Here is a 27,895-nt window from a genome sequence, read left to right as displayed (position 1 = left end):
TTAAATAAAAATAGGCTTCTAATTAAAGAAGCCTAGTTTTCTTTTCATAAAATTATTTTTATATAAATAATTTTTAATTTTATATAAATTAGTTTTAATTTACATATATAATTTTATTTGAATCAAACCAGATCCTTGATTAGGGAAAGTCTTATATTTAACCCCAGGGGCTCACATCTGGTGAGTATGGGCTTGACACACCCAGGGTCCTGAGCTGGATATCATCAGTCTTCTCTCTATTGGTGATTCCCTTCTACTTCTGACTCTGACTCTTGTTCTCTCTCTCTCTCTCTCTCAGAGTAACTCAGGAATTTTTTTTGGCTGGTGCAGCAAAAGCCTCAGGCTTCCTTGCACCATATGGCTAATAATAATAACACTGAAGGATTCCTGCTCGCCATCCAAGACCAGGTAATCAACACTAGAAACTATAGAAAATATATCACCAAGGAGCCCGGAGTGTCTGATGACACATGTCGACGATGTCACCTGGCCTCAGAAAGGATCCAACACATCACCACAGGATGCAAGGTGATCACTCAGACTGAGTACACTCATAGACACGACCAGGTAGCCAGAATAATAATATATCAGAAGTTAGTAAGGAAATAACAGTTGATCAAAGAAAGTGTACCATACTACAAGTATGAACCCCGGGCACTACTAGACACCTCAATCCACAAGCTGTACTGGTACCATGTGATAATAATGGATAAGACAATCCCACACAACAGATTGGACATAACCCTTGTGGACAAGAAGGAAACGCTACCTATCTGATTGACATAGTGGTACCCAACATTGGCAACCTGCAGAAAACCCATGGGGAAAAAATCAGGAAGTACACGAACCTAAGACAGGAGATCAAAGAGATGTGGCATATGCAACAAATAATGACCATCCCAATCATCGTGTGAACCTACGGTATGGTGCCAAAGACCCTACATAACAGCCTAGCAGCAATAGGTCTCCCGAACACCTACAAGAAACTCCAGAAAGTGACAATACTGAACACCTGTAGGATAGTCAGGGAGTGCCACGACCAACAGTAACACCAGACATAACAACAACCACCCTGTGTACTTGGTAGCAATGCCTGTCATGAGGTGGAATCCCCAATCAGGGAGAAATAATAATAATAATAATACGCAGGACGTGAGTGATCAACTACAAAGGATAAAGAATATGGAACCAGAGGAGGAAGAACATACCACCGCCGAACCAGAGGAGGAAGAGCAAGAGGAAATACTGAAATACGCAGCAGCTGAAATGGAAACAGACGAGGTCATGATATCCAGAACAGAGGATGAGTGGAAGAAGGCCCAAACATAATTTGAAGGAATGGACCCCACAAAGACTCACGTGATACTAAAGCAGAGGCCGAATAGAACCCTGTGGAGAGTCACAGACACCTGAATCGGCACATAATACCGCATTAACTTGACAGTAATGGTGCAACACTACTGGAGGCCATCCACACAGCCGTGTATTGTGCTGAAGTAGCAGCCATGAGGATTAATTGAAGAGAAGCGAGAGACCAGCAGCAGAAGAACCGAAAACAGAAGGAACGACCAGCATGGGAAAGAAGACTTCAGCAGAAGATAGAAGAATTAAGAGTCAAGATAGGTCAATTGACCCAGTACCAATGGGGCAATATGAGTAAGAAATTAATTGCAAAAGTGAAGAGCATCCTCAAGAGAGACAGCAGCCACAGCAAACATGAGACAAAGAATCAGAGAATAGGAGAGTACTTGGACACATTGAAGCAGAACCTCCACTCAGCAAGAGACTACGTCGATACAAAGAGAGTTCCCAGAGGAAAATAAACAACTGAATCTTCAACGAGGACCAAAGACTAACATATAACTATTTCCTCCAACCATCTTATTTTGAATAAAAATGACTTTGAAAGTGAATTGACTAAAAGTAATTTTACAGTGAATGTTTCTGATATGCATAAAGTATTTCTAATCTGAACTAATATAAGGGAAATGGAAAACTTGCATACTCCAGTTTTAAAGTAAACTTATATGGTTAACATCTCAAATAGTTAGCTTCATTTCCTGCATCCTAATCTATCTTAATCTTAATCTGTATCTTAAATTAGAATGTATGTCTATTGCATAATAAATGCTCTGCTAACTGCCAAAATATATATGCACTACTTATGTCTGAATGGAATATATTCCTCAAGATGCTTCCAGAATGGTAGCTTTAATGACAATTCTATATCTGATGTTCAACCTAGATGTGGGGGGGGGGGGGGGGTAAACCAACATTATCTTGTGTAAAACCAAGAAAGATTAGAACATAAATGAAACTACTGTATGTGTGTGCTTTGTTTATTTTTGCTGTTACTTGAAAAAGGAACAGATGTTTCAACAGATAAGCATATGTCAATAGATTTAACTGCTTATAAAGTTCTTGGACAAACACTTTATTAAAGACAAAACTGCAATTATTTTTAAAAAGTTTCAGAATTTCTATTCTTTCATAATGAATTAGGTTTTTAAAAAGATAATGGCACTGTCAGAAATCAGGTTAAAGTTTATCTTATTTTGCTATTCCAGTTATCCAGTGATTTCATCTCACTGTATGTAATTTACTAGTCATCAAAAAGAGAATAATAACTTTCTCTGAACATAGTATATTTAAGTGCATGTTCACAAATTTATATATTATAACAGGGGAGTCCAACCTTTATTGGCTAGGAGGCAAAACAGATAAAATGTTAAAAGTCATGTGCCACTTGAGTTCTTGAAGGACAAGAACAGTTCTTTATTCAATTTTTGTTATGAATGTTTTTATTTTTTACATTTAACCGTATTTTTAATATGAAAAAACCGTATTTTTAATATAATTAAATATGAAAATCCAGCAATTATTACATGACACCTGTGACAGTTCCTGATAAGGCTAAGTGGGCTATAGTGCCTGTTATGACAAAAATTATATGAATTTTTTTTACTGTTAAATGATGGTTAAAGCTCAGTGATTCCCATAGTTCCATCTGCCCCCAGAGAGAATACTGGGACTGTCATTGCATGACACTAATAACATTCTTATTAAAAAAAAAAAGTTGTACTCTGACACAACTGCTAAATCAGAAGAGTTAACACATAATCATTTTGACAATGAATACAAAGTTGGGCTAAGGTAAAGAAAGCCTGCACGAGAAGCATGCAGAAGTGCGATGAAATTTACCGGTAAAAGTACTTTGCCGTAATTTGTTGAATTTGAGGTATTGCTCAAAACATCAAACGCAGATATTGTTGGGATATAAGAGACGTGGTGTCACACAGATATAAGGAATGCAGAACTGGAATTTGGGGAGTACAACGTCTACAGAAAGGATAGACAGGATAGGAAGGGGGGAGGGGTTATGCTATTAGTTAAGAAACACATAAAAACCAAGGAAGTGAAGCCAGTCGACATCGCTGGACAGTGCAGTGTTGAGTCAGTTTGGTGTGACATAAGCATTGGGAAATCAAAATTGAGAGTAGGAGTGTGCTATAGGCCTAATAGAGGGGAACAGGTATCCTGTGTGTTATCAGACACTCAGGGGGGCTTAGAGGGGGGCTTAGAGGGGAACAGGTATCCTGTGTGTTATCAGACACTCAGGGGGGCTTAGAGGGGGGCTTAGAGGGGAACAGGTATCCTGTGTGTTATCAGACACTCAGCCTAAAACACTGATGGATCCAATATCTCTCTATTACAGAAGATTTAGGAGAAGTCCGGTTGGCCTGCCTCCCTAAAATCCACTCATGCACACCTTCTCGATGGTAAGCCCTGTTACGTCACTTAGGTGGCAACGAACGTGTAGAGTGGTTCTCTTCAAGACGCCTGGTCAGAGTGAAGAGGAAAAGACCAAACCCTCCAGCAATGAGAGCACAACAATACAAATGGCCCTCAGTCCCCAGCAGCTTTCACTCTCCCTCTTACGGCAGCGAGAGGATCAGAGTGGAAGCAGAGGGTGCTAAGAATCTCTGGGTACAACCAGGCTGCCATGCACGGAAATTGAACTTGGCCTGTTAGAACGTACGATCACTCATCGGTGAAGACAGGATATTAGAGCTGGAAAAGGAATTAGAAAATGTGAATTGGAATATCATCGGTTTGGCTGAAACAAGAAGAAGAAATGAATCACTTATAAGTTTATCAAGTGGAAATCTGCTGTACACCAATGGAAACAGTGAAAGGAGTGAAGGTGGAGTTGGGTTTCTGGTCCATAAAGATTTTAAAAACAACATTTTGGAATTCAAAAGTACATCACCAAGGGTGTCAAGACTAATATTCAAGATTTCTAAGAGGTACAAGCTAAAGATTATAATGATTTATGGACCAACATCGAGCCATGATGATGAAGAGGTTGAAGAAATGTACACCGAAATTGGGAGTCTTCTAGATGAGCAGAAAACCCACTACACTATTATTATGGGGGACTAAAATGCTAAGGTTGGAAAAAGGCAAAACAGCGCAGAAAGAGGAACTATAGGAAATTTTGGAATTAATGAAAGAAATAAAAGAGGTGAAAGACTTGTGGAATTTGCAGAATCTCAAGGACTGTCAGTAATGAACACTTTTTTCAAGAAAAGGGTGAACAGAAAGTGGACATGGAAGAGTCCAAATGGATTAACAACTAATGAAATCGACTTCATCCTCACTAACAGAAGATATATTGTGAATGATGTTACCGTCCTGAATAAGGTAAATGTTGGAAGTGATCACAGAATGGTAAGATGTACACTTGATATAGATGTAGGAAAGGAAAGGAAAAAACTGATTCGAGTAAATAATACAAAGGGTACTAGGAAAGTTTTGCAATATGACGCAACAATGAATCACAGGAAGCTGCTTGTTGCTGCATGTTGAGACATGTTCATACGTGCATAGTAGCCGCCGCGCCAAGTCGATGGGCTCAGTTATTCATTAGTAGTGAGAGTGTAAAGTGCTTGCGATGGCATCGTGGTCACGAAATGAGATAAGGACAGTTTTGCAGTATAATTTCGTGCGTGGTTTAACCATAGACCAGTGCTTAGAAGAAATGACTCTTGCACTAGATGATGATTGTCCACATCGTACAATGATATTCCGGTGGTATAGAGAATTCCAAAGGGGAAATTTCACTCTGGAGGATTCGAAGAGGCCGGGAAGGCCACGAACGTCAGTTACAGAGGAAAACGTTTACTGCTGTGAGGAAAATGCTTGATGAAAACAGGCGAGTGACCTACCAACAGATAGAAGATACTTTGGGCCTAAATGCACCAGCAATTCGTTCGAATCTGCAAGATCATTTGCACGTGAAGAAACTTTGTTCTCTCTGGGTGCCGCATCAACTGACTGAAGAGCAGATGACACGACGTGTGACTTGGTGCCGGGAGATGTTAAAAAAGTTTGATAAGGGACAATCTCGGTATGTGAACAACATCGTGACAGGTGACGAGACTTGGCTGTACTATTACGATCTGCCGACCAAGGCTCAAAACAAAGTTTGGGTCTTTGATGATGACGACACACCCGTAATTGTCAGAAAATCCTGATCTGTAAAGAAGAAAATGATAGCTGTATTTTTCAAATCGAGTGGAATTGTGGAACGTGTCGTTTTGGACACGCAGAAGACAGTCACAGCTAAGTGGTATACTGAACAATGCCTGCCTAAAGTCATTGGATCTATGAAGAACCTGCGGCCAAAGTCAAGAATGGACACCTGGTACCTCCATCACGATAATGCTGCAGCTCACCGCGCCAAAGCCTGCACCGAATATTTGACCACGACAGGACTGAAACTTCTCGAGCACCCTCCCTACAGTCCAGACCTTGCTCTCTGCGACTTTGCACTGTTCCCGCATGTGAAAATGAAGCTAAAAGGGAGGCGGTTTTCCAGTGATGAGGACCTTCTACGGGCTTGGGACAACGAGTGTGCTTTACTCCCAAGTGAAACTTGGCAGAACTGGTTTAAAGATTGGTTTCGGAGGATGGAGAGGTGTATTGAATGTAGAGGAAGTTACTTTGAAAAAATTAAATAAACAAAGCTGTATTGCAAAACTTTCCTAGTACCCTTTGTACAAAGGTCTTTGAAATAACAGAGGAGGAGAAAAAGCAGTATGTACTGGAACTTAAGAACAAGTTTGAGCTTCTGCAGACTGCTCAGGACAAAGATATCGACGAGGAATATTACAACTTTCTGAAAGTGATAAAGCCCAAGAAACCTATAGGGAAACAGAAATCCAAAGAAGAAAAAATTAGTCAAGAAACACTTGTCATGATGAACCAAAGACGACAAATGAAGAGCAAGAAAAACACTGACAGGAAGAAAATTGAGTATACTGAGTTATGCAAAGCCATTAGAAAGAGACTCAGAGAGGACATAAGAAGATTTAACACAAGAAAAGTAGAACAAGCATTAAGGGAAAACAAAGGATTTAAATCAGCAGCCATGAGCAGTAATACAGAAAGACAAATGATACTGAAACTGAAGAATAGCGAGGGTGTACTTATAAACAGCAGAGAAGGCATAATTCAAATAGCAGAAGACTACTATAGAGAATTATACAAGGAGCGAGGGAATGATACCAGCAGTGGGGAAGATGGATTGCAAAGTAGCAACACATACGACATACCCGATATTCTTCCTGATGAGGTAGAACATGCATTGAAGAAAATGACGAATCAGAAAGCCCCGGGGGAAGATGAAGTTACTGTAGAGTTGTTAAAATTGGGAGGAAGAGACATAACACAAAAACTGGCAAGGCTCTTCACAAAGTGCATTAGAAAAGGTGTGATGCCTAAGCAGTGGAATAATGCAATCATAGTTTTGCTGCATAAGAAAGGAGATAAATCAGAAATTGGAAATTATAGACCAATTAGCTTGTTATCCCATATCTACAAGTTGTTCACAAGGGTCATTACTAACAGATTAGAAAGAATACTTGATGAGAATCAACCGAAAGAGCAAGCTGGCTTTAGGACAGGATTCTCAACTATGGATCACCTTCACGTAATATCACAGCTAATGGAGAAAGCAAATGAATATAAAACACCATTATGCCTGGCATTTGTGGATTATGAAAAGGCGTTTGACTCCATACAGCATAAGGCAATGTTTCGGGCACTGGAAAGACAAGGCATAGATACTCCATATATTATGATTTTGAAGAAAATATATGAGAGTGCTACATCCTTTATTAGACTAGACAAAGACAGTAGCAAATTTAAAATCGAGAAAGGAGTTCGACAAGGAGACACAATATCTCCGAAGTTGTTTACTGCTGCCCTTGAGGAAGCTTTCAGAAGATTAGACTGGTCGCACAAAGGAGTCAATGTGAACGGAGAGTACCTAAACCATTTACGATTTGCAGATGACATTGTGGTCATAAGCCACGATCCCAAAGAATTAGAGGTAAATCTTAATCAGTTATGCACAGTTAGTAAGGATTTTGGACTAAAGATGAATATGGCTAAAACAAAAGTAATGATGAACAAGTATGCCACGGAAAGGGAAATAATGATTGAAGGAGCAGTAATTGAAAAGGTGGAGTCATATACTTATCTGGGACAAGTTATTAGCTGTAATAATGATAAATGGCTGGAAGTCAAGAGAAGAATAAATTTTGGATGGATAGCATTCAGGAAATATAGTCACATACTGAAGAGCAATATCCCAGTTTGTCTGAAACGTAAAATAATGAATCAATGTATACTCCCCACCATGACTTATGGAAGTGAAACTTGGGCACTCACCAAAAGAATGGAAGAGAAGCTGAGAACTACACAGCGAAGAATGGAACGAATTATATTGGGAATCAGACTGTTAGATAAGAAGAGAAACACATGGATTAGGCAGCAAACTCAAGTAAAGGACATTCTTATCAAAACTAAAGAACTAAAATGGTCTTGGGCAGGACACATAGCTCGAAGACATGATGACAGGTGGACTAAGAAAATAACAGAATGGTACCCAAGAGGAGCTAGAAGAAAACCTGGAAGACAAAGGCGGAGATGGATAGATGAAATTCATGAGTTTTTGGGTAGTAAATGGATGGCCAGTGCTCAAAACAGAAGGAACTGGAAAGTTGCTGGAGAGGCCTTCATCCTGCAGTGGATTGAAAATGGCTGATGATGATGATATGCCTAATGACTCTGCTGAGTATAATAAGAAATTGTACAGGGAAATAGAGTGGGCCAGTAAATCAGAGAGTCTTATAATGGGGGATTTTAATTTCCCAGATATTGACTGGAATTTGTGGGTTGGTCACTCACACACTAGCAAGGCTTTTGTGGATTAATTGGATGATTGTTTTCTACATGTTCGGGAGGCAACCAACTAGAGGGAGTAATACTCTTGATTTGATTATCAGTAGTGATTCTTCATGCATTAAGAATCTGCAGATAAAGGAACCACTAGATGGCAGTGACCACAGTGTGCTGAAGTGGGATTTACTCAAAGAGATAACTACTATCAGGGGTAAAGGGAAGGGTTTCTACTTTCGTAAAGGCGACTACAATGGTCTGAGACAGTATTTAAATTCTATACAGTGGCACCAACTGATGATGTTACCAACAGCAAATTCAAAATGGGAAGCATTCAAAGAACTTATCTTGGAAGCTACTAGTCTTTACATACCAACTAAGAAATATTGTTCAAGGTTTAGGCCTAAATGGATGTCAGATAAACTAATGAGACATATGGCAGAGAAGAAAAATGCATGGGATATATATAAATCAACATGTGACACAGAAGCCTATGATAGATATAAGTTGATCTGTAACCAAGTTACAAAGGAGGTTAGGCAGGCGAAGGCAGATTACGAGAAATCTTTGGCAAAGGATGTAAAGAAAAACAGCAAAGAGTTCTTTACTTATGTAAACTCTAGAAGGAAGGGGATGAATCAGATTGGTCCACTTGATACCAATGGTTCAATTGTTGATGATCCTGCTCAGGTAGTTAACAAACTAAATGAATATTTTGCATCGACATTCACACATGAGGAGTTATTCAGCGAGGGGAATGCCAGAGGTCTATTCAAATCTGGCAGTAAGCTAGATAATCTTGTAATAACTGATAGTAAAGTGGAGGAGAAATTGTTGAAGATAAATATAAGAAAGGCACCTGGGTTGGATGGGATGTATCCAGTTATATTAAAGGAGGCAGCAAAGGAAGTAAGCAAACCCTTAGACATAATTATGAAAGCTTCCTTGGACTGAGGGGAAGTATCCATAGACTGGAGAAGTGCAAATGTGACCCCAATTCACAAAGGAGGATCAAAGGCTGACACAAGTAATTATAGACCTGTGAGTTCCAGGAAAATTAATGGAGGCACTGGTTAAAGAAGCACTGCAGGATCATCTAGACAAGACTTCATTTATAGCTCAGACACAGCATGGTTTTGTTAAGGGAAAGTCTTGCCTGACCAATTTGATTGGATACTATGATGCAGTCACAAAAGAACTGGTTGCAGTGAATAACTTTGATATTATATATTTGGATCTTAGAAAGGCTTTTGATACTGTTACACATGGAAGACTGCTACACAAATTGGAGCAGTGTGGCATTGGAGGCAAATTGCTGCTAGGGATAAAGGGGTGGTTGAGGAGGAGAAGACAGAGAGTGGTAATCAATGGACACTGCTCATCGTGGACTAATGTTATTAATGGAGTTCTTCAGGGTTCAGTGTTGGGTCCATTATTGTTTTCTGTATTTATAAATGATATTGATGATGGTAAAAGGTAAAGTGCAGCCATTATCAACCCACTGCAGGATGGAAGCCTCCTCAACAATTCATGCTGAGAGAAATGGACCATAATCTGCCACGCTGGCCCAGTGCAGGTTGGCAGATCGACCGTATTCAGCAGTCAGGGGCTTGAACCCCGGTCTTCTCAAAGAGCGTGTGCTACTGCACTCCCGCTCTTGACCACTCGGCTACGGAAGCCTATATTGATGATGATATATCAAGCTTAATGTCCAAGTTTGCAGACGATACAAAGGTTGGCAGGGTTGTTAAAGACACTACAACAGGATATGGAAAGGTTGAGCAGATGGGCTGAGAGGTGGCAAATGAAGTTTGCCATTGACAAATGTAAAGTACTACATATGGGAAGCAGCAACCCCAGAGCAACGTATCAACTCTGTGGTACTACACTGACAGTGGTAGAGAATGAAAAGGACTTGGGGGTAATTGTGAAGGCAGATATGAAGTTCTCTGAGCAGTGCAGATGGGCTTCATGGTAGCTCATGGTGTCTTGTCAATGATATACAGGAATTTTTCTAGCAAGGATAAGGAGGTGATTATTCCCTTGTATAAGGCAATGGTCAGGCCACACCTTGAGTACTGTATACAGGTCTGGAGGCCTCATTTCAAGAAGAATGTAGAGCTGCTGGAATGAGTACAGAGAAGGACAACAAGATTAGTGAATGGAACAAAGGGTTGAACTTATGAAGAAAGGCTTAAGTTTTGGAAATTACAGTGTCTGGAGATTAGGCACCGGCGAGGTGATCTGATTGAGGTGTATAAAGCCTTGAATGGTTTGAGCATGCTCAATGCCGATGGGATTCTTCCTCTTGCTCAGAATAATCACCAAGAGGGCATAAATTCAGATTGAGGAAAGACAGATGTAGATGATGTAGGATAGATGTGTGGAAATTTGCCTTTAGCCAGCGGGTAGTTGGTGGAAGAGACTTCCATCACTTGTTGTGGAAGTTGATAGCCTAAATAAATTTTAGGCTCAGCTGGACAGGTATTTCTAACAAACGGAGGGGTGAAGTGGAAGTGTTTTTTTTTTTTTTTTTTTGCTGATGCTGCATAAGCTTGCTTTCTTGCATCATATGCCTCTACTAATGCTAATGCTAGTAACGTAATTTGTATTGTTCCTCGCTCGGTAGATAGACGGTGGGTGTTATCGGTCTGGAATAGAAGTTGAATCCCACGGGAGCTTGAAACCCTCCCGAAGTGGAGGGGGGGTAACCTGACCTTTTTTCTTTAGAATCACTAATTGAATTAACTAATTTAATCATGAACAGAGTCATATTGGAAGTTCTGGCATCATAAAAAATGTTCATAACGTAGTTTCACCGGCAAACTTTTGAAAGTTTGCCATGCTTCTCGTGTGGGGCTTCCCTTGCCTATTTTTTTTCTTAATAAACAATTTATTCACTAGTCCACCAGTGATCCTAAAGAAAAAAGGTCAGGTTACCCCCTCCACTTCAGGAGGGTTTCAATCTCCCATCGGATTCAATTTCTACTTCTGACCGATAAAACCCACTGTATGTTTACTGCGAGCAACAATACAAATGCCATTACAGCAATGTACTTTTACCGGTAAATTTCATCGAACTTTTGTGTGCTTGTCGTGCAGGCTTTCTTTACCTTCGCCCATAATTGAATACAACAATTAACTGTAATTAGTAGCAGTGGGCTCAAAACCATGGTCAACTGAAATGTGTGTTCCACTCCATTCCTGTGAGAGCAATTCGGAAAAATGAATATCACTAAAAACAGATATTTTCAAAAGTCAATGTGAAACTAAAATTTATGATATGCCAGTTTTAAACTCAGGGAACACCTAGTGCTGCATACGTGGTTGCTGGCTGCACAATATGAAGAAATGGGCAGCACATGGCCCTCAGGCTGAGGGTTGGACACCCCTGTATTATGTAAACATATTGCCATTTTCTACATCTGTGTTTTTGAATCATGTACTTGATGACATTTCAGAAGATATGAAGATCTTGAAAGAGGACAGTGCTACGTGAAGCAAAATTTGCTGTCCCTGTTTCCAGTCAGTTCATCTCTAATGGGAAATTTAACTTTATTTGATACGGTATGTTTATTTTGCTATTTTATATATAGTCATATAACTGTAATCCTGTCTAGATGGTCCTGCATTACTTTTTTAACTAGTGACTCCATTATTTTCCCTGGTATAGATGTTAAGCTAACAGTTCTGTAATTACTTGTGTCGCCTTTTGATCCCCCTTTATGATTGGGGATACATTTGCACATTTTCTGTTCTACTCTATTCTATTCTCTCACCAACAGTATTATATGCCCTTTTTCTATTCTATGTGTACAACCAAATGCAGTTTTAGAAGAGAAAAAACAAATTCTCTGTAATGGTATAAGGGTCTCCAATAGAAATCATTTAGCATTAGCAGAGGCGTATGATGCAAGAAAGCAAGCTTATGCAGCAGCAGCCAAAAAAAAAAGAAAAAAAAAAGAAAAAAAAAAAGATCCCATTTCAACCCTCCATTCGTTTCAAATACCTGTCCAGCTCAGCCTTAAATTTATTTAGGCTATCAACTTCCACAACAAAGGGTGAAAGTCTGTTCCACCAACCAACTACCCGCTGGCTAAAGGCAAACTTCTGCACATCTATCTTACAACTGTCTTTTCTCAATTTGAATTTATACCCTCTCTTAGGTGATTATTCTGAGCAAGAGGTAGAATCCCATCAGCATTGAGCAAGCTCAAATCACTCAAGGCTTTATACACCTCAGTCAGATCACCTTGCAGGTGCCTAATCTCCTGACACTGTAATTTGCAAAACTTAAGCCTTTCTTCGTAAGAGCAACCCTTTGTTCCATTCACTAATCTTGTTGCCCTTCTCTGTAATCGTTCCTAAAATGAGGTGATTATCCCCTTATACAAGGGGATAATCACCTCCTTATCCATGCTAGAAAAATTCCTGTATATCACTGACAAAACACCATGAACTACTCTTGCAGACCGTCTGCACTGCTCAGAAAACTTCATATCTGCCTGCACAATTACCCCCAGGTAATTTTCATTCTCTATCAATGTCAGTGTAGTACCACAGAGTTGATACATTACTCTGGGGTTACTACTTCCCATATGTAGTACTTTACATTTGTCAATGTTAAACTTCATTTGCCACCTCTCAGCCCATCTGCTCAACTTTTCTAGATCCTATTGCAGCAACATACTGTCATTAGTGTCCTTAACAACCCTGCCAACCTTCATATTGTCCGCAAACTTGGACATTAAGCTTGATATACCATCATCAATATCATTTATAAATACAGAAAACAACAATGGACCCAACACTGAACCCTGAGGGACTCCACTAATAACATTAGTCCACAAAGAGCAGTGTCCATTGATTACCACTCTCTGTCTTCTCTCACTGAACCATCCCTTTATCCATAGCAGCAATTTGCCTCCAATGCCACATTGTTCCTTTTTGTTCAGCAGTCTTCCATGTGCAATAGTATCAAAAGCCTTTCTAAGATCCAAATACTGTATATGATAACAAAGTTATTCCCTGCATCCAGTTCCTTTGTGACCACATCATAGTATCCAATCAAATTGGTCAGGCAAGACTTTCCCTTAACAAAACCATGCTGTGTCTGAGTTATAACTTTAACCAGTGCCTCCATTAATTTTCCTGGAACAGAAGTTAAACTAACAGGTCTATAATTACTTGTGTCGCCCTTTGATCCTCCTTTGTGAAATATGGTCACATTTGCACATCTCCAGTCTATGTGTACCTCCCCTGAGTCCAAAGAAACTATCATAATTACGGCTAATAGTTTGTTTACTTCCCTTGCTGCCTCTTTTAATATAACTGGATAGATCCCATCCACCCCGGGTGCCTTTTTTATGTTTATCTTCAACAATTTCTCCTCCACTTTCCTCTCAATTATTACAAAATTATCTAGTTCACTGCCAGAGTTTAATTCAACTCTGGCATTCCCCTCCCTGAATAACACCTCATTTGTGAATGTTGATGCAAAATACTCATTTAGTTTGTTAGCCACCTGAGCAGGATCATCAACAGTTGAATCATCAATATCCAGTGGACCAATCTGATTCATCCCTTTCCTTCTAGAGTTTACATAAGTAAAGAACTCTTTGCTGTTTTTCTTTGCATCCTTTGCCAAAGATTTCTCATAATATGCCTTTGCCTGCCTAATCTCCTTTGTGACTTGGTTACAGACCAGCTTATATCTATCATAGGCTTCCACATCCCCCATTAATTTATATGTATCCCATGCATTTTTCTTCTCTGCCATATGCCTCATTAGTTCATCTGACATCCATTTAGACCTAAACCTTGAACAATATTTCTTAGTTTGTATGTAAAGCCTAGTAGCTTCCACCTTCACAGTGAATTTTCCAACTTCACAATGAATTGCCTTAGTATTGTGCTACTTCAAATAAACAGCATTTTACCATGACACATACCATTTATTTCGATACAAAGTATGCTCCCATTCACTTTGGTATTGCACCATCTCAAGTAATCAATACTTCCCCAACAATGATCAGAAGTACTGTTCCTGAACGGTGAGGGCCCTCACTATTCATGAACAGTGCACTCCACTTTTACTAACTGTCTTGGCATTATTTCAAGAGCACCTCCCTGTTGAAATTGGGAGGTGTTGTTTGAAGTAGTGCAAGACTCAGAAACTTATTGTGAAAGTAGTATGTGCATTATATGAATTAGTAGTATGTGCATTGCTAGTTCCTAGTTTTAGCCATCTGTGCCATTTACCGAAATGTTTTTTTTCAATATAAGCCCTGCTCTGTTCATTTGAATCCGTACAATAGTGTACAATAGGTCAAGGGGTAGAATTTTTTTTCAGCCTGGACTGTACTTGTTAACAGGAGAGATTACTTCTACAGGGATGGGATACACTTAAATAGAAAGGGTGCAAGAATATTTGCTGATGCTATCGAGGCAGTGTTAGGTGGGTCGGAAAACTGCTAGCTTGGGGGAGACAAAGACCAATAGATTGACAGTAGCCACTGGCAGAGGTGAAAGCGATTCTTGCACTGCTTCTATTAGAATGAGCAGAAGCCTGAAAAACAAGATGCATGATATTTCAGAGACTGCTGGGAGCCATTGCGGTACAAGTAAACACATGGGTTGTGTTAGGGTAGCTAAGAATAGAAACAGGTGCAGGTATACTTGCGTGTACACCAATGCTAGGAGTTTAGTAAATAAATTTGATGAATTTGAGGTATTGCTCAAAACATCAAAGGCAGATATTGTTGGGATATCAGAGACGTGGTGTCACACAGATATAAGGAATGCAGCACTGGAATTTGGGGGTACAACGTCTACAGAAAGGATAGACTGGATAGGAAGGGGGGAGGGGTTATGCTATTAGTTAAGAAACACATAAAAACCAAGGAAGTGAAGCCAGTCGACATCGCTGGACAGTGCAGTGTTGAGTCAGTTTGGTGTGACATAAGCATTGGGAGATCAAAATTGAGAGTAGGAGTGTGCTATAGGCCTAATGACTCTGATGAGTATAATAAGAAACTGTACAGGGAAATAGAGTGGGCCAGTAAATCAGAGAGTCTATAATGGGAGATTTTAATTTCCCAGATATTGATTGGAATTTGGGGGCTGGTCACTCACACACTAGCAGGGCTTTTGTGGATTTATTGGATGATTGTTTTCTACATCAGCATGTTCGGGAGGCAACTAGAGGGAGTAATACTCTTGATTTGATTATCAACAGTGATTCTTCATGCATTAAGAATCTGCAGATAAATGAACCACTAGGTGGCAGTGATCACAGTGTGCTGAAGTGGGATTTACTCAAAGAGGTAACTACCATTAGGGGTAAAGGGAAGGGTTATTGCTTCCGTAAAGGCGACTACGATGAACTGAGACAGTATTTAAATTCTATACAGTGGGACCAACTGATGATGTTACCAACAGCAAATTCAAAATGGGAAGCATTCAAAGAACTTATCTTGGAAGCTACTAGGCTTTACATACCAACTAAGAAATATTGTTCAAGGTTTAGGCCAAAATGGATGTCAGATGAACTAATGAGGCATATGGCAGAGAAGAAAAATGCATGGGATACTTACAAATTAACACATGACACAGAAGCCTATGATAGATACAAGTTGATATGCAACCAAGTTACAAAGGAGGTTAGGCAGGCGAAGGCAGATTACGAGAAATCCTTGGCAAGGGATGCAAAGAAAAACAGCAAAGAGTTCTTTACTTATGTAAACTCTAGAAGGAAGGGGATGAATCAGATTGGTCCACTTGATATTGATGGGTCAACTGTTGATGATCCTGCTCAGGTAGCTAACAAACTAAATGAATATTTTGCATCGACATTCACACATGAGGAGTTATTCAGCGAGGGGAATGCCAGAGGTGTATTCAACTCTAGCAGTAAGCTACAGAATCTTGAAATAACTGAGAGTAAAGTGGAGGAGAAACTGTTGAAGATAAACAAAAAAAAGGCACCCGGGGTGGATGGGATCTATCCAGTTATATTAAAGGAGGCAGCAAAGGAAGTAAGCAAACCCTTAGCCATAATTATGAGAGCTTCCTTGGACTCAGGGGAGGTACCCATAGACTGGAAATGTGCAAATGTGACCCCAATTCACAAAGGAGGATCAAAGGCTGACACAAGTAATTATAGACCTGTGAGCTTAACTTCTGTTCCAGGAAAATTAATGGAGGCACTGGTTAAAGAAGCACTGCAGGATCATTTAGATAAGACTTCAGTTATAGCTCGGACACAGCATGGTTTTGTTAAGGGGAAGTCTTGCCTGACCAATTTGATTGGATACTATGATGCAGTCACAAAAGAACTGGATGCAGGGAATAGCTTTGATTTTATATACTTGGATCTTAGAAAGGCTTTTGATACTGTTGCACATGGAAGACTGCTACACAAATTGGAGCAGTGTGACATTGGAGGCAAATTGCTGCTATGGATAAAGGGGTGGTTGAGGGGGAGAAGACAGAGAGTGGTAATCAATGGACACTGCTCATTGTGGACTAATGTTATTAGTGGAGTCCCTCAGGGCTCAGTGTTGGGTCCATTATTGTTTTCTGTATTTATAAATGATATTGATGATGGTATATCAAGCTTAATGTCCAAGTTTGCAGACGATACAAAGGTTGGCAGGGTTGTCAAGGACACTACTGACACTATGCTGCTGCAACAGGATCTGGAAAGGTTGAGCAGATGGGCTGAGAGGTGGCAAATGAAGTTTAACATTGACAAATGTAAAGTACTACACATGGGAAATAGCAACCCCAGAGCAACGTATCAACTCTGTGGTACTACACTGACAGTGGTAGAGAATGAAAGGGACTTGGGGGTGGTTGTGCAGGCAGATATGAAGTTCTCTGAGCAGTGCAGACGGGCTGCAAGAGTAGCTCATGGAGTATTGTCAATGATATACAGGAATTTTTCCAGCAGGGATAAGGAGGTGATTATTCCCTTGTATAAGGCAATGGTCAGGCCACACCTAGAGTACTGTATACAGGTCTGGAGGCCTCATTTCAAGAAGGATGTAGAGCTGCTGGAACGAGTACAGAGAAGGGCAACAAGATTAGTGAATGGAACAAACGGGTGCTCTTACGAAGAAAGGCTTAAGTTTTGCAAATTACAGTGTCTGGAGACTAGGCACCAGCGAGGTGATCTGATAGAGGTGTATAAAGCCTTGAATGGTTTGAGCATGCTCAATGCTGATGGGATTCTTCCTCTAGCTCAGAATAATCACCTGAGAGGGCATAAATTCAAATTGAGGAAAGACAGATGTAGGATAGACGTGCGGAAATTTGCCTTTAGCCAGCGGGTGGTTGGCTGGTGGAACAGACTTCCATCCTTTGTAGTGGAGGTTGATAGCCTAAATAAGTTTAAGGCTCAGCTGGACAGGTATTTTGAACGAACAGAGGGGTGAAGTGGAAGTGGTTTTTTTTTTTTTTTTTTTTTTGGCTGGTGCTGCATAAGCTTGCATTCTTGCATCAAATGCCTCTACTAATGCTAATGCTAATACCAAGACAACTTTTTGTCTTGGTGTTATGTGGAAAAACGTTGATTATGTGGACTACAGGGCTTGACAACCAGGCACCTTAGAGAAGACCTGATTGAGGTTTATAAGAGTCAGGGGAGTTAGTAAAATGAATGGTGGTGAAATTTTCACTATTATTAAGAATTCCAGAACTACAGTCTATAAATTCGAATTACAGTGGAAGCAGTTTAGGCTCTATTGTAGAAATTTTTTTTTAGCCAGCAAGAGTTATTTAATTAATTACAGGAACGAGTTGCCTCTGCGGATAGGTGAGGTTGATAATTTGAAGAAATTCAAATGTCAACTGGATAGTTATCTAAACGAGGAAGGAATCACATAATTTGTTTTTACATTTACTTAAATACCTTTACTAATTAAATTAATTAATTAAATTAAATAATACTTAATTAAATACCTTTGCATTTATTTTGGCTGGTGCAGGAAAGCCTTCCTTGCACTATGTGACTAATACTAATACTATTGTGCGGCATTAACTTTATATAAATATATATATATGTGTGTGTGTGTGTTAAAAATTTTATTGCAAAATTTCGATTACTTTTGCATATGTTTCATATGCACTTCTTGTATATTTTTATTACTTATTGTCTTTCTTTTAAATTTTATTACTGTTCATGTTTCCTATAGATTAGGCATTTCTGTGGTTCTTCAAAAGAATTTCCTCATGATCCTTGGCTGCCTACACCACAGAACATATTTTGTAAAGGTAGATCTATTTGGGATGTAATTCAAAAGAATCATGATCTCATATACAAAAGGTAAGGTTATATGGAATGAAAAATACTCAAATTTATAACAGATAGTATATCTCATTATTACATTTTTAAAATTTAGTGTAATCTACTAATTTTTTATTTCTTTAATTTTATTTACTGCAAAATACCTTTCAGCAAACTCTAAGCATTGCCAGAAATAAATTCATAAAAAATGTAAACAAGCTAAAGGCCATTGAATTTTACTGATATAAGAACATTTAGATTTTTTTTAAAATTACATATTACATAATTTAATATGAATGTAATAGTAATGTAATAACTGAATATTGCATTTTTTAACTTCTTTAAAATAAGTCCCAGTGTGCAAATTATTTTTTCAGCTATCCAAAAGCCTTTGAAAACAGTGTCCCCAAGATGCATTTTCACATGGTAAAGGAAGTGGGATATAGATATATTTTTGTTGTACAAAATGGTTCTTCTCCCACAAGCAGAATTGTAAGTTTCATATGGTTATTAGCTAAAGAAGACTAGAAATATAATATTTAAATACAAAAATAAATTAATATCTGAAAAATTTAATACTTTTCAGATATTAAACATTTTCATTAATTATAACACTGTGTAAAACGGTAAAACATTTTTATGTTTAAATTTATGTCAAAATATACCAATTTAAAATGAGCTCTAAAACAGTACAAAATATGTCACAACACCAGCATGAATAGTGTTGTTCTACTTCATGAATCATATGAATTCAGTGTATAAACAGTAGCACAGTACATACCAGCAGTATCAATGTGTCTGTTACATGAGTTTCAGGTTCCATGATGACTACCTTGGAGTACAGCATTTGTTAAACCAATATTATGTGGGACACTACATATTTGTTTACTTTTGTTGAGTTAACTGACATAATTTTAATTTATGGAACATATAAGAGCACATAAAGAATTCTGGACCAGTTGCTTAAAGGAATGCCGAAAAAATTAACAAGTCAACGAGTAATAAATTGTAAAAATTCATTCCTGTGGCAAGACAAAAATTTTTTTTTTTTTTTTTTTGCTGATGCTGAATAAGCTTGCTTTCTTGCATCATATGCCTCTACTAATGCTAATGCTGAAACCATTGAGTAAATTCTAATGGAAGGACATAAGCATTAGCATAGCAGAGGCATAAGATGCAAGAAACCAAGCTTATACAGCATCAACAAAAAAAAAAAAAAAAATTATATTTCACCTAACCATTCCCTCCAAAAGTTTGTCTAGTACTGTCTTCACTTTATTTAAGCCATCAACTTCCACAATGACAGGCAGAAGTTTGTTCCAGCAAAAAACTACCCGATAGCTAAAGGCAAATTTCCACATCTATTCTACAACTGTATTTCCTCAATTTGAATTTATGCCCCCTCAGATGGATAATTTGAGCAAGAGAAACAATCCCATCAACATCGAGCTTGCTCAAAACCATTCAAGACCTTATACACCTCAATCAGATCACCTCACAGGTGCCTAGTCTTCAAACACTGTAATTTGCAAAACTTAAGCCTTTCTTCGTAAGAGCAACCCTATGTTCCATTCACTAATCTTTATGCCTTTCTCTAAACTCGTTCCAGCAGCTGTTCATCCTTCCTAAAATGAGGCCTCCAGGCCTGTATACAGTACTCAAGGTGTGGCCTGACCATTGCCTTATACAAGGGTATAATCACCTTCTTATCACTGCTAGCAAAATTCCTGAATAATATTGACAATACTCCATGACCTGTTCTGGCACCTGCCTGCACTGCTCAGAAAATTTCATATCTGAGTGCACAATTACCCCAGGTCTCTTTCATTCTCAATACCCTGAGTGTAACACCACACAGTTGGTACGTTACTCTGGGGTTATGGCCTCCCATACTTTGCATTTTTCAATGTTAAACTCTAGTTGCCACCTCTCAGCCCATCTGCCCAACTTTTCTAGATCCTGTTGCAGTAGTGTACTGTCGTTAATGTCATTAATAGCACTGCCAACCTTCATATCGTTTGCACACTTTGAGATTAAGCCTGATATACCTTCATCAATATCATTGATAAATATAGACTATGTGAGGGTACAGCTCTAAAATGGTGTTTGCAGGTCGGCCACTAGTTAGTACACCAGAACCTATTGGTAACTCTGTAGGAGGTTTCCAGATCAGATAGTGTATAATCTTGCTACCTCTAGTTTAACAGATAGTGACTGGAGGGAGTCTGAGTAGTGTGTATGTGGGGGGGGGCATTGTCGAGGCCACGTTATATAAAGGATCTGGGTATATTCTTACCATGTGTATGCTATATCCAAAAAATTCATTACTTCATACAGCATACCCCCCACTTTTTCTTACTATTGAATACAACATGAATTGTAATAGAGTAAGTTTATCTGCAAAAATATCTAAACTTCCCAAACACTTCCTAGTTAATTTCACAAATATACGTGGTCTCAATTCTGATCTCAGTGATGTTCACTTCCACTTGCAGTCTACCAAATCCCATGTACTTTTCTGACAGAATCTCAGTTATCGGTTGATTCAACTACTGCTCATCTCAGTTGTCCAAATTATTCACTGTACGATTCCTTTCGCCTCAAAGGTGGTACTAGTGCATATGTCCATTCTGATATTCCCTGTCAGAGACTTGGAAATTTGGAATATCCTCTTTTCAATCTTCTCTGGCTTAAAATTCTTCCTCTTAGAATAATTGCCTGAGAGGGCATAAATTCAAATTGAGGAAAGATGGTTGTAGGATAGATGTGCAGAAGTTTGCCTTTAGCCAGCAGGTGGTTGATTGCTGGAACAAACTTCCATCTGTCTTAGAAGTTGATAGCTTAAATAGATTCAAGGCAGAACTTGACAAACATTTGGAGCGAGTGGATGGGTGAAATAAGGGTTTTTTTTTTTTTTTTTTTTTTTGGCTGATGCTACATAAGCTTGCTTTCTTCTATCATGTGCCTTTGCTAATGCTAATGCTAATGCTAAAATCTCTCTACCTCGTGTCAAATTCATCTGTTGTCTGTACTGTTCTCCCAACTCCACTAATCACTTAGAGCTCTTTGACTTCCTTTGCAACTTGACTTTCACCAGTCCAACTTTCCTAACAGTGAGGTAATTTTCCTTGGTGATTTTAATGTTCACAACTCCAGCTGGCTTCTGTTTTCTAGTCACACCGAACCAGGTGTTCAAGATTCTGAGGCTTTTGCAATCACTAATAATCTTGCACAGATTGTTCATTTACCTACAAGAATACTGGACAATCCTAATCATACAGCCAATACGCTTGATCTTTTTCTCACAAACAACCCTTCTAAGTACATGGTCAAAGTGAGTGGTCCTTTAGGCACCTCAAATCACAACTCAGTAATTGTTTCCTCTACAATGGAGTGTTTATCTCATGGCTACTCCCAACCTCATGTTGTTTGGCATTACAAGAATGCAAAATGGGATTTAATGTGAGATTTATTTTTCCTTGGTTGGACTACTGTTTCAAAACTTCTAATGCCAGGGTTTACTCAGATCGTGCCAGTGAAATTATTCTTGTAGGAATGGAATCCTTTATCCCACACTCCACTTTAAAATCTCTATCTCCTCTATCTAAACCTTGGTTTTCCAATAAATGTGCTAAGGCCGTTCAGGAGAAGAATGTTGCGTAATATAATTGGCTTCTTTCTAATTCTTCAGTTTCATTTTCTGCCTACACCAAAGCTCGCAACAATTGTAAAGCAGTTATTAATCAGTACAAACTAGATTTTGAACAGGCTAAGAGTAGAAAACTTGCTTCTTGCCCTAATGGTAGCTGAGCATTCTGGTCTCATTCAAAAGCTATTAGCTGCAACTTTTGCCCATCTCTGCTCTCACCTCTGTCAAAACCAGATGGTTCTGTTGTCACTTTGGCCAAGGATAAAGCGGACCTGCTAGCATCCCATTTTTCTTCCAACTCATGTATTAATGATCTTGGTAAAACATCTCCCACCATTCCCAACACGCTCCATTCAATGCCTCCTGTGGTCTTCCACCAAAAGGCTGTCTGAAGGATTTTAATGAATCTTGATACTAAGAAAGCTCCAGGTGCTGATGGTATTTCTCCACTTGTTCTCAAAACCTGTGCTCCTGAACTTACTCCTGTTCTTTGCCGCATTTTTTCACTTTCTTATTCCAAAAGTGTTTTTCCTAATGGTTGGAAATTTGCTCATATTATCCAGCCAGTTCCTAAAAAGGGTGACAAATCCCTCCCATCCAATTATTGTCCCATTGAAATCACTTCTACTCTTTCTAAAGTAATGGAGAAATCAATTAACTGCCAACTCTTAAACTACCTAGAAACTTTCCATCTGATCAATGATTGCCAGTATGAATTCTGTCAATGTTGATCCACTGGTGATTTTCTGCCTTATGTTACCCATTTATGGACAAATTCAATGGAAAAGTTCAGTGAAACACAAGCAGTTGCTCTTGACATCTCAAAGGTCTTCTAAACAAGCTTCCATCTTATGATTTTCTAACTGTTTTTTGTAATTGGTTATCCAGTTTTCTCTCTGATCGCTCACTGAGGGTGATGGCAGATGGCTCTCTGTCTTTTAACTTCTCCACTATTGCTGGTGTTCCCCAAGGTTCAGTTCTTTTCCCCACTCTTTTCCTCTTTTATATTAATGACCTTCTTCCATTGACTGGAAATCCTATCCATAGTTTTGCCGATGATAGCACATTGCATTCCACTTTCCATTTTGAGAAACCTTGCCCTACTCAATCAGCTTCAACTTCTCGAATATCCGCTACCAATTCCTTAAAAAATGCTGATCTCCAGGTAATTCTCCAGTGGGGCAAAGCCAACTCAGTTGATTTCAATCCTTCTAAAATTCAGTCTTGTCTTATATCTCACAAAAAAAATTCTTCTGCTCCTATGCTTACCTTCGGTGACACTCCGATTTCTAGGCAAGTTTATATATCTCTTTTAGGGATTACCCTGACTTATAATCTCTCTTGGCACAAGCACAATACAAATATTGCTTCCTCTGCATCTAAGAAACTTGGTTTTCTCTTTCACTCTGAGCATTACTTTTCTTCTAAACAGCTCTTCACTCTGTACAAATTGCAAATCCGCCCTATCATGGAATATTGTTCCCACATCCGTGGCGGTGCCTCCAAACCCTCTCTCTCAAGCTTCTAGATTCCATTCAGAAGAGGGCAGTTAGGTTATTTAATGACTCATCTCTAGCAGAGTCTCTCCACTCTCTGTCTCATAGATGTACTGTTTCTACTGCATGCCTTTTCTACAGATATTTCCATGGGCACTGTTCTTCTGAATTGGCTTCTATAATTCCCGTTCTCTCTTTCAAAACAGTCCGAACATGTGCCACCATCATCCAACATCCATTTACTATCCACCTTCAAACTCACAGAACCAACTTTTCATCTTCCTCATTTATTCATTCATCTGCCGTTTTCTGGAACAACCTTCACGTGTTTTCTGAAAATTACAGTCTACGAAGTTCAAGTCTAATGTCAACAATATCTTCTCTCATCTTATCAACCTCCAACGCAAGCATGGTACTATGTACTATAATTTCTAATACATCTTATGTTTGGAGTTTTTATAAAAAAAAAAAAAAAAAGATCCTGGGCGCTCTACTAATAAGATTAGTCCATGAAGAGCAGTGTCCACTGATTACCACTCTCCGTCTTCTCCCACTTAACCATCCCTTTGTCTATAGCAGCCAACAACCTGCCCTTAATGGCATACTGCTCCAATTTGTACAGTAGTCTTCCATGTGCAACAGTATCAAAAGTTTTGCTAAAATCCAAGTATATGATATCAAAATGTTTTGCATCCAATTCCTTTGTGACCACATCATAATATCCACTTAAATTGGTCAGACATGGCTTCCCCTTATCAATCCATGCTGTGTCTGAGCTATAACTACATTCTGGTCTAGATGATCCTGCAATGCTTTTTTATCCAGTGACACCATTATTATGAAATTAAACTAACAGGTCTGTAATTATTTGTGTCACCCATTGATCCCGTCTGCAAATTGGGGAGACATTTGGAAATCTCCAATCTGTAGGGACCTCCCCTGAGTACAAGGATGCTGTTATAATTATGGCTAAGGGTTTGCTTACGTCTTTGCTGCCTCATTTAATATAATTGCATAGACCCCACTACACCAGATGCCTTTCTGATGTTTAACTTCAACAATTTCTCCTGCACTTTGCTCTCAGTTATTGCAAAATAATTTAGCTCCCTGTTAGAATTTGATAAGCTTCTGGCCTCCAGTTTCCTACAGAAAACCTCATGTGTGAATGTAGATGCAAAATACTCATTCAGTTTGTCGGCTACCTAAGCAGGATCATCAACAGTCAAACCATTGATATCAAGTGGACTAATTTGATTCATCCCCTTCCGTGTAGAGATTTCTCATAATCCTCCTTTGTGACTTGATTACAGACCAGGTTATATCTACTGTAGGCTTTTGTATCGCCTGATAATTTATATGCATCCCATGCATTTTCCTTCTCTGCCATGAGTATCATTATTTCACCTGACATCCATTTTGGCCTAAACTTTGAACAGTAATTCTTAGTTGGTATGAAAAGCCTAGTAGCTGCCAAGATTAATTCCTTGTATGCTTCCCATTTAGAATTTGCTGTTAGTAACATCATCAGTTGAGTCCCACTGTATAGAATTTAAAACTGTTTGAGACCACTGTAGTCACTTTTGCAAAAACAATCCTGATGGTAGTTACATCTTTGAGAAAATCCCACATCAGTACACTATAATCACTCTAACCTAGTGGTTCCTTTATCTGCAGATTCTTAATGCATGAATAATTCACTGCTGATAATTAGATTGATAGTATATACTCCCTCTGGTTGCCTCTTGAACATGCTGCTGTAGAAAACAATCATCTAATAAATTCACAAAAGCCTTGCTAGTGTGCAAGTGACCAATCCAGAAGTTCCAGTCAATATCTGGGAATATAAAACCACCCATTATAAGACATTTTGATGAACTGCAAATCTGAAGAGCAAATACTTCATGCTGTTCAAGTATCTCTCATCACAAATACCAGAAGGTTACATAAATATTTAATCTGCAAGTGTACAGATGATATAACATGAACAGCAAGCATACATTTCAGAGTATGTCTGTGCATCATTTGAGTAACCTTGAGCAGGATGTGTCTGCTAGGCGCACATGGACCTTAGTCCACAAGTTAAATTTCAAAACACTGAAATTTCAAAAGGCCAATCAAAAGCAACTGATTTAAACAAAGTGTGTGGTTAAACAGACTGTTGTCATAAGATATGAATTAATGCAAAAACTTTTGTCAGTAGCTCATTTCTCAGCCATGTTTTCTGTTTATAGACAAAGCATGTTTTTATAAGCATTCTTAACTCTCAAAACACTCATATGTGGACTAATGAAAATGTACACATGGTTGTCAGTACTCATTATCAACATAACTTTCCCTTTAGTGTTTTTTGGAGACAATTATTGGTCATTATTTTTAACTAGTAAGCGTAATGGCATACCCATATTTCCTGCAGAACAATTTTTTGCAACTATTAAAAGAATTACACTTGAAAAATTGACAGAGGATGTTGTTTGTGCCTGATAGCACTCCAGCACACCTCTATCTGTGATGTTTCTAACATTTTAAATTATTAAAAAACTAAACTAACTTTTTAAATCTTAATATATTTCTTGAATAAATGCCTAAGAGTATGAAAAGGCTGTTTATGCAAGAGTAATGCACTTCCATCATTTCTACTACCCAGGTAGTATAGTATTAGTATTTAGTATTAGTATTAGTAACGGCCGCATGGTGCAAGAAAGCCTATGACTTATGCTGCACCAGCCAAAAAAAAAAAAAAAAAAAAAAAATCCGAACAAAACAATGATAAAAACAAAAAATAAATAAATAAATAAAATAAATAACTAAATAATAATAATTAATAAATAAAAAAAAATATATATATAAATAAAATAAAATATAAATAAAAAGGAAATTAAACCTATCATCCTATGCGCTTCCCTTACCCGAAAGTACTATCCAGATGACCTTTGAATTTCCCCAAACTGTCAGCCTCTACCACCCATGAAGGCAACTTATTCCAGTAATTTATAACTCGCTGGCTAAAATAAAACTTCCTGCAGTCCAATCTAAACATTTCCCCCCCCCGTAACTTGAATTTATGTCCCCTAGTTCTAGCATCATTTATAATCTTGAAAATTTTGTCCTCATTCATTTTACTGATGCCTCTCAGAGCCTTAAACACCTCAATAAAATCTCCTCTAAGGTGTCTAGTTTCCAAACTCTGCAACCCACATATTCGAAGTCTTTCTTCATAAGGACGCCCTTTTGCCGATCTCACCAGGCGAGTTACCCTTCTTTGCACCCTTTCAAGAAGCTCGATGTCTTTCTTTAGGTGCGGTCTCCATACTTGAACACAGTATTCCAAGTGTGGTCTAACATAAGCCTTATATAATGGGATTATCACGTCCCTATCTCTACTTGCAAAAGTTCGATAGATCATCGATAGGACACCATGGGCCTTCCTTGCAACCTGTTTACAATGCTCAGAGAATTTCATGTCTGACCATATCGTAACACCCAAGTCCCTTTCCTCCAGTACTGGGTTTAGTTGAACTCCACCAAGTGAATAAGTTTTTTTGGGATTACTGTTTCCCAGGTGTAATACCTTACACTTTGTTGGATTAAAGCACAGCTGCCATTTTTCTGACCATTCTTGAAGTCTATCTAGGTCTCTCTGAAGAAGCTCAGCTTGACAGTGATCATTAACTACTCTACCAATTTTAACGTCATCTGCAAATTTAGACATCACGCCCTCTATCCCTTCATCAATGTCGTTTATGAAAATTAAAAACAACAGTGGTCCTAATACTGATCCTTGGGGAACCCCACTTCTTACATCAACCCAATCTGAGGAATAGCCATTTATCACAACCCTCTGCCTCCTGCCCTGAAGCCATCCTTCTATCCATCTAAGGATTTTCCCAGTGATTCCAACCTGTTCCAGCTTATAAAGCAACCGCTCATGTGGGACTGAGTCAAAAGCTTTGCTAAAATCTAAATAAACAATGTCGAAATTATTCCCTAAATCCAGCTCGTGAGTGACCCTTTCGAAATAGCGAACAAGATTTGTTAAACATGATTTTCCCTTTACAAAACCATGCTGAGTATCCTTGAGAATTTCAATTCGATCCAAATGATCCTGAATTCCACCCTTGATCATTGCCTCCATGATTTTCCCTACTACTGAAGTCAGACTGACAGGTCGATAATTTCCAACTTCACTTTTAGAGCCACCCTTATGTATGGGAGATA

At 38.7% G+C, this 27,895-nt stretch overlaps 1 protein-coding gene across 1 annotated transcript in view; it reads left to right on the top strand.

The window, feature by feature from the left end:
* The window catches only part of LOC150087629 (calcium-activated chloride channel regulator 2-like), an 85,144-nt gene that overhangs the window by 5,242 nt on the left and 52,007 nt on the right, over nt 1–27,895 (top strand). The window contains exons 3-5 of the mRNA XM_090369834.1: nt 11,709–11,814; nt 18,444–18,574; nt 18,913–19,027. Coding sequence (XP_090225960.1) covers nt 11,709–11,814; nt 18,444–18,574; nt 18,913–19,027 — 352 coding nt within the window. The remainder of the gene's footprint in view (nt 1–11,708; nt 11,815–18,443; nt 18,575–18,912; nt 19,028–27,895) is intronic.

This window comes from Mastigoproctus giganteus, chromosome 3, assembly GCF_048544385.1.
Source record: "Mastigoproctus giganteus isolate SK-2022 chromosome 3, ASM4854438v1, whole genome shotgun sequence".
Lineage (NCBI taxonomy): Eukaryota > Metazoa > Arthropoda > Arachnida > Uropygi > Thelyphonidae > Mastigoproctus > Mastigoproctus giganteus.
Note: the sequence above shows the minus strand (reverse complement) of the source record. Positions and strands in the feature narration are given on the sequence as shown.